Source organism: Podarcis muralis, chromosome 8 (assembly GCF_964188315.1).
Source record: "Podarcis muralis chromosome 8, rPodMur119.hap1.1, whole genome shotgun sequence".
Lineage (NCBI taxonomy): Eukaryota > Metazoa > Chordata > Lepidosauria > Squamata > Lacertidae > Podarcis > Podarcis muralis.
This window is the reverse complement of record NC_135662.1, coordinates 2328421-2341956: the sequence shown is the minus strand read 5'-3', so window position 1 is coordinate 2341956 and position 13536 is coordinate 2328421. Positions and strand designations below refer to the sequence as shown.

At 43.7% G+C, this 13536-nt stretch overlaps 1 protein-coding gene across 1 annotated transcript; it reads right to left on the bottom strand.

Annotated features, from left to right (window-relative positions):
* Window positions 1–774: 774 nt before the first annotated feature.
* On the bottom strand, window positions 775–12951 carry GORAB (golgin, RAB6 interacting). The gene is made up of 5 exons (XM_077932679.1): window positions 12822–12951; window positions 9330–9654; window positions 7437–7538; window positions 5903–6043; window positions 775–4141 (listed from the first exon to the last, which is right to left on the bottom strand). The coding sequence occupies exons 1-5, from the start codon at window positions 12883–12885 to the stop codon at window positions 3700–3702; spliced, it is 1074 nt and encodes a 357-aa protein (XP_077788805.1). The 5' UTR covers window positions 12886–12951; the 3' UTR covers window positions 775–3699.
* Window positions 12952–13536: the final 585 nt, after the last annotated feature.

Below are 13536 nucleotides of genomic sequence, written 5' to 3'. Positions count from 1 at the left end.
TGTTTTTAGGGTTATTTCCTTAAATCAATGGGGAGGGACTTTTTATTTGCATTCTTGATTATTGAGATTCCTACAGCTCTTCATGGGACGTGGGTGGCGCTGTGGGTAAAAGCCTCAGCGCCTAGGGCTTGCCGATCGCATGGTCGGCGGTTCGAATCCCCGCAGCGGGGTGCGCTCCCGTTGTTCGGTCCCAGCGCCTGCCAACCTAGCAGTTCGAACGCACAAAGTGCAAGTAGATAAATAGGGACCGCTTACTAGCGGGAAGGTAAACGGCGTTTCCGTGTGCGGCTCTGGCTCGCCAGATGCGGCTTCGCCACGCTGGCCACGTGACCCGGAAGTGTCTCCGGACAGCGCTGGCCCCCGGCCTCTTGAGTGAGATGGGCGCACAACCCCAGAGTCTGTCAAGACTGGCCCGTACGGGCAGGGGTACCTTTACCTTTACCTTAAACCCTTACAGATGGCCATCCAACCTCCTGCTTAAAAACCTTTAAGGAAGGAGGGTCCACCACCTTCTGTTCTTCATCTAATCTAAGGGAAGAATGCAGATGGTCCATACAGATCCCATGCAGGACGCAGTAAATTGATTTAGATGGTATGCACTACTACACTGAGCACTTTTGAGTCATGCTAAAAACAGGCATGAACACCTCCTCAAAAAAAGGAAATCAATACATTTTTTGTTCAATGTCCATTAAACCCACTCGTCAACACCATTTCCCCCCACCAGGTAGTCAAACTGCAAGACACAGAAAAGATAAGAACTGGAACCAATAGTCCAAATCAGCAATTGGAGTGCTTATTTATTTCTTTATAGCTTCTATATACCTTGCTCTTTAGCCGAAAGGGCTTCCAGAGTGTACAGTCGTTAAAACAAGGCAATCCCTGCCCACAGACTTACAATTTTATTTTTATTTTTAAAAAGACACATAAGGGAATGGGGACAGGGAGGGAGAGGGCCACCTGGCACAGAGACAGCGCAGGGGAAAGAGGCGCCTGATGGAGCTGGTCTTTGGCAAAGCTGGTGGGTGAACCTTGCTTCACGCCTCTGCCACTAAGGCAGCCTGATGGAATGGCAGGAGAGAAGGAAATGGCTAACAATGATGTACTTTATGTGTCCCATAAACATTTTTTCATGGTAAACAGTATATGAAAAACATTTTTATGACCCTTTGCACAGGGAAGAAAGCCCTGCAACCCAGCCTGGCACTCAGACCTTCTTGCTCTTTATTGCCGGAATAAAAAGTGAAATGAAGAATCTCATATGGAACATTTATTGCTGTTGTTTGATAAGTAATATTTACCCAGTGCTTACAGTGAGGCCTTACTTATATTTTAACTTTTAACTTTTAACAGTGACTATACTTATTTTCTTTTTTTCTTGCACAAATCAGGTTGTGTTTGCTAAAAAACTATTTGCCTACTGTTTACTAGCAGTATGAATTAAGTTGACAGCGTTTTGTCAATCTGTAGAAATGCACCTTTTTGTAACTATAAAATAGGAAAAAATGTGAAAATATGTTTGCTACATGAATAAGAAATATTTATTAATGACATTCCACCTCACAGGGCAGGTTAATAGGAATCTGCCCCCTTTGGGTATTCAAGAAATGTTTTATTTTTGTAATTTGGCAAACTTTGGGGTTCCCCCAAGCACCGTGGTATATACTGGCCCTGTTTTGGCTAAATGGGGGCACTTGCTTGCTACTGGAGCGGGGAGGAGGGGTGTGGAATGAAGGGATCACAGGGTGACCAAGCTGCAATGTATGAAAAAGTGTTGCCTACTACCAAGGAGGTTGAAATTTCAGACATTAGCATGGGAGCATGAACACACACAAAGAAGCCAGCACCAAGGTCCCCAATTTTATGGAGTGACTGACTAGCCTGAGTTACGAATGCTATGAGTGTGACACACACAAGGTTTTGTAAGTCCTAAGGGGTGTGGACTTTGGGATGAGATGGCTCAATAAGGATCTTTGTGGATGGCAAAGCGTGTGCATGTGTTTGTGCAAATCTAATCGCTGCTTGGAATGAAATGAATGTATCTTATTTTGCAGCTGGGCTGCTTTCAAACGTCTTCCACTAATGGACTGTGTGGCTCTGGCATGCAGTCAACTCTCCACCAGCCTCTGTAGCTCAGTACAGTAGTACCTCTGGTTAAGAACTTAATTCGTTCCGGAGGTCCGTTCTTAACCTGAAACTGTTCTTAAGCAAAGTTCTTAAATCGAGGTACTATTTCTGGGTTAGCGGAGCCTGTAACCAGAAGCATCTGTAACATAGCTGTCAACCTTCCCTTTTTTTTGGCAGGAAATTCCCTTATTCCAGCGCCATTTCTCGCTGCTTCCCGCTGCTATCCCGGATTGTTAGATATCCCGTAGACTGTCCCCAGGACAGGTGAGGCTGCCGATCCCTTATTTTCAAGGTTGCTGATCCCTTATTTTCAAATCTGAAAGTTGACAGCTATGGTCTGTAACCCGAGGTACCACTGTAAGGGAAAGAAAAAACCCAGCCTATCAGGACAGGACTGCCAATACAGTCATATCTCGGGTTGAATGTGCTTCAGGTTGAGCACTTTAGGGTTGCACTCTACAGCAACCCGGAAGTAATGGAGCGCGTAACCTCTGGGTTTTGCCGCTTGTGCATGAGCAGACGCTCAAAATGATGTCATGTGCAGAAGTGGCAAAACGCGACCTGCGCATGCACGCAGTCGCGTCTTATGTTCTATTCAGGATGCAAACGGGGCTCCGGAACGGATCCTGTTCGCATCCCAAGGTACCACTGTATACTGTAGTGTGTTTTAAATAGCACCTATCTCATACTGGCTTGCATTTTTAAAATATAAAGCGGGGGGGGGGGGTGTGGAGCCTTTTTCAGCCGAAGGGTCACAGACCCTTCCGGCTAATTTTCTGAGGACAACATGCCAGTGGAGGGCAGAGCAGCGAATGTAAGCTTGACCTCCATACAGCAGGCTAGCTTCTACACACATTCAGCCACACAGACAAACGAGGCACGGTCAGAGTTCGAAGACACAGTCCAGCCAGGCAAAAACATTCAGGGTGCAAAGGAGAGCCAGCGAGGAGTGCGGTCTGGAGGGAGTTCTGAAGGCCAGGAAGAAAGGCTTGGAGGGCCTGACGTTCTCCATCCCCAATATCAAGACAATTGCAATGGACCACATGCAGTTTGCTCAATGAAACATACCCCGGATATGATCTCTTTCAGCTTCTGCCTTCTGGAAGAAGGTATAGGGTTATAAGGGCCAGGACTAGTCGCCTGAGAAACAGTTTCTATGCAAATGCAATTCTGGTTCTAAACGCAGCATAAGGGGTCTCTGTAGTATAGTGTATTTTAAAATGGGGCTTTTGAATGTTTTATGTAGTTTTGTAGTAGTTTTTATGTAGTTTTATGTAGGTTTGTGGTAGTTTTATGTAGTTTTATGTAGTTTTTCAATTTCATTGTTCTGCAAGGGACAATGACAATAAAGATATCGTGTCGTATTGAAAGCAAGTCAGGGAAGGTGGGCAGAGAGAAGATGAGAGAGCTCACGCAAGTATACTGGCGATCCAGAAGACGAATGGAGATAGTGCTGCCGTCAAAAGCCAGATTTCAGAGGGCTCTTGTAGCACCATGGAGCAGAAGCCTCTAAACCCTATGGCTAAATAGGATAATGGCGCCAGCCAGAGGTTAGCTGATTAGGTTCAGTGTTCATGTGCCATCCTGAGCCGTCGTTTCCCCTGGAGCAGAGTTTACTGCTTGGCCTTCGCCATTCGAATGGGAAGCGGTGGGCTGCTCTGCTAATGTTTCTGAATCTCTGCAGCCTTCACTCTCAGGTCCTTTATCAGCAACCGGGGAAGCTACATTTTCCTCGCCAACCGGAGCTGGCTTCTGGGACTCGGCCCTCTGCCTCGCCGCTTCCACTTCCTGCTGCTGCAACATCCGCTCCACCTCTATCTCGAGTTCCAGATTCTCGTCGTCTGCCTCCACGTCCAGCTGCTGCATCAACTCCTCTAATTTATTGGCCTTGCGAAGCTCATTTTGCTGGATGATGGTGCACAAGTGCTCCGTGAGCTGCTCTTTGACTTCCGTTTTCTTCTGGAGGTCCAGCTTCGCGGACACATACTCGGCTTCTGCCTTGTCGTAACGCTTCCTGAGGCGGGGGGAAAAGAGCAACCGTTTAATAGGGAAGTTTTGTCTGCTCTACGGACAAGAACACAGAATTGTAGAGTTGGAAGGGACCCCCATCCAGCCCAACCCCCTGCAATGCAGGAATCCTGGAGTCCTGGAGTGTCAACACAAGGGGACTTGTGAAGAAGGCGCAGCAGAGACTGTACTTTTTGAGAATTCTAAGGAGAAACCATCTTCCGCAGAAACTGCTGCTTGCCTTCTATCACTGTGCCATTGAGAGCATGCTCACTTATGGCTTATGTGTGTGGTACGGAAGCTGTACTACCCAGGACAGGATGGGGTTGTGCAGAGTTGTTAAGGCAGCAGAGAGCATTGTTGGCTGCCCACTCTCCACCTTAGAGCAGATTTATGCCACAAGGTGCCATAGGAAGGCACTGGACATAGTAAAAGATCCATCGCATCCTGGTCACTGTCTCTTCGAGCTCCTGCCGTCGGGACGGAGATACAGGACGATGAAGACAAGAACGAGCCGCCTTAAGAACAGCTTCTTCTCCAGAGCGATCTCGGCCCTGAATGGGAAGCCTGGACTTTGAAAGTCATCTAGTCTTCCTTTCTGTATTATACTGTATTGTTTTAATTAGTGTTTTTATGGAGCAGTCAAGTAATTTCATTGTCCCCGAGAGGGGGTAATGACAATAAAGATATTATTATTATTATTATTATTATTATTATTATTATTATTATTATTATTATTATTATCAAAGCTAAAGAATCCCTGGCAGATGGCCATCCAAACCCTGTTTAAAAACCTCCAAAGGAGAGTCTACCATCTATCTGGTTTACCCCACGGAGGACCTTACGGTCTGCAAATAACAACATCCTAAAGATTCCGGGCCCCAGAGAGATCAGACTGGCCTTGACCATAGCCAGGGCCTTTTCGGCCGTGGCCCCAGCCTGGTGGAATGCTCTCTCACAAGAGACCAGGGCCCTGCAAGATTTGACATCCTTCCGCAGGGCCTGCAAGACGGAGCTGTTCTGCCAGGCCTTTGGTCGGGGTTCAGTCTGACTCATTTTCTCCTTGTATAAGAACAAGCACGAAGGAGGTTCCCAGCCCACTCACGGGTGCTTATAATATCAGCAGAAACAGTTGGTAACCGCCTTCAATTTTAACCTGAAGATTGCCACTTGTCCAGTTTTAATTATAATTTGTTTGAATTAATTGTGGGATGTATCTTAATTTATTGATTGATTGTTTGTTTTTATGCATTGTCTTCGTTGTATGATGTTAGCCACTCTGAGCCCGGCTTTGGCTGGGAAGGGCGGGATATAAATAAAATTTATCATTATCATCAAAGTAGTTCATTCCACTATCAAATAGCTCTTAACCATCAGAAAGTTGTTCTCAAGGCTGCCTTCCTAAGCTGTTTCCCATCAGCTATTGTACAGAATTTTAAATCCAATTTAATCAGTGATTTTAATATAGATTGTGCACAATAAAGCACAAGGACTTCCATTTGCACATGAGACTTCCTCTCCCTCTCATCTCCCATTCCCCCCCCCAAAAAAAAAACCCTGGGAAACAAAGAGAAGATTGGGGAGTGGGAACAGAGAAGGAGGGTAAGTCCAGCTAAACAGACAAGTGTCCGTATACTAATGGAACTTTCAAAAATATTTTTTGGAGGGCGACCAAAAACCCAGGCCATGTATTTGTCGCCACTGCTGTGGAAGTGAATACTTCCCTCACGCGTCAATCTCTTATTCTTATTCGGTGCTTAGTCCTTACCGAGCGCATGAATACTCCAGGCTTGCCTGGTCAATCCTGTTTCTCAGGATCCCAATATCAGCAGACACCATGTCATCCAGAGCTTGGAGCTGGGTTTGAATCCGCTTCAACTTCACCGTTTCAGCCTGAGTTCTTTTGGATCTGGGGAAGAAAGAGACCATATCTGTTGGCAACGTGCCGTTTTAAGTTACCATGTATTTCAGTAAGAAAGACTTGCTAAAACTTCTCAGGAATGTGAAGAGCTGTGTTTTTTCTTCATTTATACAATAGAAAAAAAGCCTGGGCTTTCCAAACAAAGAACGGACCAGGATTCCAGAAAAACTCCCTTTTTATCTTTATTTTAATGAAGAATGAGACTGGCCAGGCTTTGTGCAGAAAGGTTTCAAGACATGCAGGTTGCGTTTAAAATCATCTACAGTTCAGCAGGTTTTATACCACCTGCAAAGCTACCAATCCCCCTGGAAACTTTATTTGACTTCTAACCAGCTTATACGAAGTATAAGCAAACTGTCTTACCACTTTTTCATTCAACCTCTACAGAGAATTTGTTCAAGAGCTCTTCTTACAAAGCCAATTGATTGGGTGATTGGCATCTTATAAGTTCCTTATTACAACACGATTCCAAACTTTCTCACGAACTTACATCCCATTTTGTTCAACAGAACCCAATGGAATGAACTCATGATTATACAGCGGTACCTCTGGTTACGTACTTAATTTGTTCCGGAGGTCCGTTCTTAACCTGAAACTGTTCTTAACCTGAAGCACCACTTTAGCTAATGGGGCCTCCTGCTGCTGCTGCGCCACCGCTGCACGATTTCTGTTCTCATCCTGAAGCAAAGTTCTTAACCCGAGGTATTATTTCTGGGTTAGCGGAGTCTGTAACCTGAAGCGTATGTAACCTGAAGTGTATGTAACCTGAGGTACCACTGTAGTTAAAAGTTAAGAGGAGAGGAACAGCAAACAGTTTTCAATCCAGCTTGCAATCCAGCTTTTCAATCCAGCTTAACCTCCAGAGGAGGTTAAGGGGTGATATGATAGCCATGTTCAAATATATAAAAGGATGTCATATAGAGGAGGGAGAAAGGTTGTTTTCTGCTGCTCCAGAGAAGCGGACACGGAGCAATGGATCCAAACTACAAGAAAGAAGATTCCACCTAAACATTAGGAAGAACTTCCTGACAGTAAGAGCTGTTCGACAGTGGAATTTGCTGCCAAGGAGTGTGGTGGAGTCTCCGTCTTTGGAGGTCTTTAAGCAGAGGCTTGACAACCATATGTCAGGAGTGCTCTGATGGTGTTTCCTGCTTGGCAGGGGGTTGGACTCGATGGCCCTTGTGGTCTCTTCCAACTCTATGATTCTATGAAACTGTAACTGGTGGGATTTCTTATTGATATTCAGAGGAAAAACACTTTGTGCTAGTGCTGAGAAAACAAGGCAGGCGGGCTTTGCTAAGATGCAGCAACACGATTAGGGGGAAATAGGTATTGTGTTCCTTTGGCCTGCCCAAATATTACACCCCAAGATTCTTCACACCTTTCCGCTATCGCTTTAGCCAGGAGAGCTTTCTTGCGCTTGTTCTTTTCTTCCATAAGCTTCTGCTCCTGTTGTAGGATCTCCCACCGAGACTTCTCTGGCCTGAACAAAAACAAAACAACAGAATTAACAAGGAATTGCCTTTTCTCTCTCTCTCCCACAAAACTAGCCCACAGGGGAACCGAGTCAATAATGCATTCTGCAATTGCTTCAAAATTATTTGAATAATTCACACTAGTCGCTTTAACGCCAAGCCTGGTTTCAGAATCTGAGGTTGTATCCAAAGCAGTGAAGTTATGGTCCCACCTGCACAAGGATTTCTGCATAAAGGGACTTCCTTCCCTTCTCCTCTCTACGGGAGCCTCCTAAATATGTACTAGAAACCAGAAACTCTGCTATTCAACCCCTGCAGCAAACTGATCCTCTGAGGACAGATATCATTGAAAACTTTATTCTTGACTGACTCACAGAACGGAAGAATCGTTGCTTAGTAGTAAAGCTCAAGGTTTGCATGAATAAGGGCCCTGGTCCAACTACCAATCACTATAGATCAGGGACTGCTAACTTGGGAGGACCACAACTCCCATCAGCCCCAGCAACCATGGCCAATCATCAGGGATTATGGAAGCTAGTCCAGGAACATCTGGAGTTCTAGAGGTTAGTCACCTCTGTAGACAATACTGAGCTAGGTCTGTCTTGTTATAAGGCAGCTCAATATGTTTTCTATCCTTTGTGTATCACTGCCTTTTAAACTGTGTCCAACCCACCCTGTGATCGTCGAAGGGTGGTATATAAATTTAATAAATAATAAACCACAGCTTGTCTGAATACTCTCTAAATCTTCCCTTGCCATGAGCAGCTACAGAGAAGTTTTGAGTGTTGTCTCGGCTCAACTTCATGCAGGGCAACAAGGAAGTCTGACTAGTGCCTAACATTAAATGAGTGTGTACTCTGCAACATGTCCCGTAATCCTCTACAACGTGTAGGGGCTTCATGGCAGAAAGGCCACCACGGTGGAAATTGTTCCCTGAAGCCTGGAAACTATTTCGTACATTTGCACTGACAAGCAATGCGCAGAGCTCTCTGCATAAGAGGAAAATTCTAGCTGTTTTGCTTGCAACAAAGCAAAGGTCTCTAAAACTATGCTCATGACTTTAGCAAGACTGGAGAGCTGGTCAGATTTGGCCCTGTACATAAAAGCACATCAATAATAATAATACTAATACTACTAATAATAATTTATTTATACCCCGCCCTTCCCGGTTCAAAAACCGGGCTCAGGGCGGCTAACAACAAATTTAAAACACTTTAAAACACTTAATTATAAAAGCAGCATAAAATACAGTATAAAAACATGAATAACAATAAAAATCAAAAATCAATTAGATAATCCCCAGGGCTAGCTGGCTGAATTGGTCCTATTTGGCCCAGTGAGGAGGCCAGGGGAGAATTAGCTGTGGGGTCTCAGAGCGGGTGATCTTCATAAAAGGGGAGGGAAGAGAAGGGAAATAAAAGATCAGGCTGAATTCAAATTGAAGGCCAGGCGGAATAGCTCTGACTTACAGGCCTGACGGAAGGAAATTAAATCCTGAAGGGCCCTAGTCACATGGGACAGAGCATTCCACCAGGTTGGAGCCATCACTGAAAAGGCCCTGACCCTGGTGGAGGATAGTCTGACTTCCTTAGGGCCTGGGATCAAGGTGAAGAAAGGGGGTGGGGTGTCCGGAGAACCCCAAAACAGCAAGTGGGGATAGGAGGCAATCGTTCTGCCTGACAAACCGAAATGCTTGCCCTGACGGAACAGTCACCTTAGTACGACGTTGAATTCCCCCTCTGCAATTAGATCGTTTGGGATGATAAAACTCTTAAGAGTTTCATTACAGACTTACTAACAATTCCATTTTCTTTTTCTCCGGTTTATGACTTGGCACTGTAGAGGGGTCACCGTTACACGCCTTATCGACTCCAGATTGAACCTGTTGCTTTTTGGCATCTTGCTGCTCTCCCGCCATCGGAGACTGGGGTGGTGGGAGAGGCGACTGGGGAGAGGAGCTCTTCTGTTTGGGCGCAGAAAGCCTCTGCTCCAGGGGTAACGACAAGGCTGCTCCATCGGGAAGTTCTGCTTCTCCACATATCTGCGGAACTGGCTTTTTGCGCTGCAGATGTTGGCGGTGTTTGCTTACAGGAGCCGTTCGATGCTGCGGTGCAAGAGGCGGATCTAAATGGCCCAAATGAACAAAAATTAGGCTTTCACATCATGGGGCAGGGTAAGCTACAAAATAAAGAAGTGAATTAAAATTGAAAAAATATGATTTAGAATATGATAGAGAAAAATGGAGGGAAGAGTTAGGGGTACAGATAACAAATGATATACTGTATTGGAGTCAAGCATAAAATCAACAGAAATAGCCTCTATGGATCTAAGACTAAGACTTATTCAACAGAAAATAATATTCAGAGTCCACTGGACTCCAGCAAAACTATTCCAGAAGAAAATAACAAGTGCAGAGAACTGCTGGGCCTTCTTGGTGGTGGCACCCGCCCTGTGGAACGCCCTCCCACCAGATGTCAAAGATAAAAACAACTACCAGACTTTTAGAAGACATCTGAAGGCAGCCCTGTTTAGGGAAGGTTTAATAGACTATTGTATTTTAGTATTCTGTTGGAAGCTGCCGAGAGTGGCTGGGGAAACCCAGCCAGATGAGCAGGGTATAAATTTATTATTATTATTATTATTATTATTATTATTATTATTATTATTATTATTTTGTCACCTGCCCTGCATAATACAGTCATACCTCATGTTACGTCCGCTTCATGTTACGTTCTTTCAGGTTATGTCCCGCGGCGACCCAGAAGTACCAGAAAGGGTTACTTCCAGGTTTCGCCGCTTGCACATGGCAGATGGGCAAAATGACGTCACACTCATGCGCAGAAGTGGCGAATCACAACCCCCGCGCATGCAGACTCGCCGCTGCGGGTTGCGCTCTTTTCATGTTGCAAACGGGCCTCCAGAACGGATCCCGTTCACAACCAGAAGTACCACTGTACAGGATTGTCCCGCATTTCAATGTAAAATGCCATCTCCTGTATGGATACAATTTCCTCCTGTATTTCAGGACTTCTCTCACTCTCTGCATCAAGTTAGGGATTCTCTTCAAATGCACAGTCTGTGAAAGGTTATGTATTTGAGCTCTGGGTAGCCAAGCACACACAAATTTACAAATTCAGTGTACAGTGGTGCCTCGCAAGACGAAAAGAATCCGTTCCGCGAGTCTCTTCGTCTTGCGGTTTTTTCGTCTTGCAAAGCAAGCCCATTAGCGGCTTAGCGGCTTAGCGCTATTAGCGGCTTAGCGGGCTTAGCGGATCAGCTGTTAAGCGGCTTAGCGGATCAGCTGTTAAGCGGCTTAGCGGATCAGCTGTTAAGCGGCTTAGCGGATCACCTGTTAAGCGGCTTAGCGGCTTGGGGAAAAGGGGGGGGGAGGAAAAAAACCCTGCAGGAACTCGCAAGACATTTTCGTCTTGCGAAGCAAGCCCATAGGAAATTCGTTTTGCGAAGCATTGGAAGACGCAAGATCTACCCACCTTGGAAGAATGGCAGATGCAAGTAATAGACTATATGGAACTGGCAGAAATGACCGGCAGAATCTGAGATCAAGCAGAGGAGCAGGTGGAAGAGGACTGGAAGAAGTTTAAAGTCTATCTACAAAAATACTGTAAAATTTATGAATGCTGAGGGCTCTGAAAACGAAATGAAGGGGTTTCTAGCGATTAAGATAAATAGACTATAAAGGGAGGGATAAAGGTTTAAAATGAATAATCAATGATCTTGCTGAACTAATTTTTAAAGTAGAATACAAGAAGGGAAGGCGGGTGGAAGTAAAGAGAATAAGGTTTTGAAAGTTATCAATATGAAAGAGTGTTCTTTTTTATGCTAAATTTTTTCTTTTGTATTTTTCTTTTTTCTGCTTTTCTGTTTGGATTTTCGGTGTTTGTTGTCTGTTTTTCGTGATTTTTGTTGATTTATGTTGGTTGTTAACTTTTTGGAAAACCCTAATAAAATATTATTATAAAAAAAAAGGAAATTCGTTTTGCGAAGCACCTCCAAAACGGAAAACCCTTTCGTCTAGCAGGTTTTCCGTCTTGCGAGGCATTCGTCTTGCGGGGCACCACTGTATTTGCCCGTGTCGTGACAAATTCCAGAGGGGCCTCCTGTTAGGCTGCAATCAGTTGTAATGAATTATAGAATTGTTGGAAAGGGACCCCAGGGTCATCTAGTCCAACCCCCTGTGACGCAGGAATCTTTTGCCCAACATGAGGCTAGCTAGAACCAGGGTGGATAAAAATCAATGATTTTTTTTTAAAAAAAAAACGGGTTTTTTAAATTTAAATTGGATTTTTAAAATAAAATGCTTTTGGAGGAAAAATCTTTCTAAAGATAGTTTTCTATTTGAGTTAAATTATAGTCCAAAGGCTATTGATCAGGAAATAAATATTTGTTGTAAGTTTTTCATGTGTGCTAAAACTCAGTCTAATTTAAAAAAAAAAACATTTAACCACATCAGTTAACAAACATGGATACATATGCTATAATGTTATTGTTTTGGTTAAATAAATTGTTTAAACTGTTATGAAGGAAATGATTATTTTTCTCCTTCCAATCAAGTACAGCAGAAAAGCTGTCCAAATAAAAACAGTTAACTTATTAAACCTCACAATAATTTCATAATTCTCTGTCTATGTATTTCTAATCGTATAACCACATCCGTAATTTTTGATATAACTGGAAAAAACCACTCTGAATTTTTTTATTCCAAAAATGAAACCTTCATCTGGTTGTCAATATACTGTATTGTTTTAATTAGTGTTTTTATGGAGCAGTCAAGTAATTTCGTTGTCCCCGAGAGGGAGTAATGACAATAAAGATATTATTATTATTATTATTATTATTATTATTATTATTATTCAGATTATACCAGCAAGAAGTAGTCTTTCTGTAAAAAAAAAAAAGATTTAAATCAAGTCTTACCACCTAGTGATTTAAATCAAATCCACCCTAGCTAGAACCCTGAGATTATGAGGAGGGTGGGACAGTGGGTGGGCGATTTCCCCATAATAATAATAATTAAAAATGGTCTGTAATACCTTAGCCGATACAGCTGGGACTCTCGATCTCAGGGTCGTGGGTTCGAATCCCGCGTTGGGCAAAAGATTCCCGCCTTGCAGGGGGGTTGGACTAGATGACCCTTGGGGGTCCCAACTCGACCATTCTCCGTTTCTATGAGAGACCCCGAGCCCAGCTGGGCCGCCTGCGAAACAAAGCGGCTCCGGCTTCCCGCAACCCGCCTCCCCGGCCGCCCCTCACCCGCCGCCGGCCTTGCTTACCTCGGCGCTGCCCCTGGAGCCGCCGGAGCTCCTGCTCGGAGAAGCCAGCCCAGGCCCCGGCCATGGCCCGTCCCTCCCTCCTTCCCGGGCACCCGCCCGTCTCCTGCTTCCGCTGCCACGTCTCCCAGCTCCGCCCCTCAGCTTTGGGAAAAGCCGCGGCTCCGGGCAGGCCTCGCGCGGCGGACTAGGCCCGGCGCGTCGCTATGGCAACGGCAGGAGGCCTCAGGCGCCCGGCCTTCTCGCATATTATCATATTATATCATATCATATATCATATCATATTATCGTATCATATTATCATATCGTATCATATTATCATATCATATTATATTATATTATCATATTATATTATCATATCATATTATATCATATCATATTATCATATTATCATATTATATTATATTATCATATTTATTATATTATATTATATCATATTATATTATATCATATTATATCATATCATATATCATATAATAGTATCATATCATATATCATATATCATATTATATCATATTATCATATTATATTATCAAAGTATCATTATATTATCATCATATCATGTTATCATATTATATTATAAAATTATCATATTATCATATATTATCAAATTATCATATCATATTATATTATGTTATCATATTATATCATATATTATCATATATTATCAAATTATCATATTATCATATTATATTATCATGTTATATTATATCATATC

Excerpts from the sequence above, each read along its gene's own strand:
- GORAB (XM_077932679.1), bottom strand. The coding sequence starts at position 12,885 with ATGGCCGGGGCCTGGGCTGGCTTCTCCGAGCAGGAGCTCCGGCGGCTC. Across the intron at positions 9,655-12,821 it reads GCTCCAGGGGCAGCGCCGAG|ATCCGCCTCTTGCACCGCAG; the intron begins GTAAGCAAGGCC and ends TGGGCCATTTAG. Across the intron at positions 4,142-5,902 it reads CTGGAGTATTCATGCGCTCG|GAAGCGTTACGACAAGGCAG; the intron begins GTAAGGACTAAG and ends CCCCCGCCTCAG.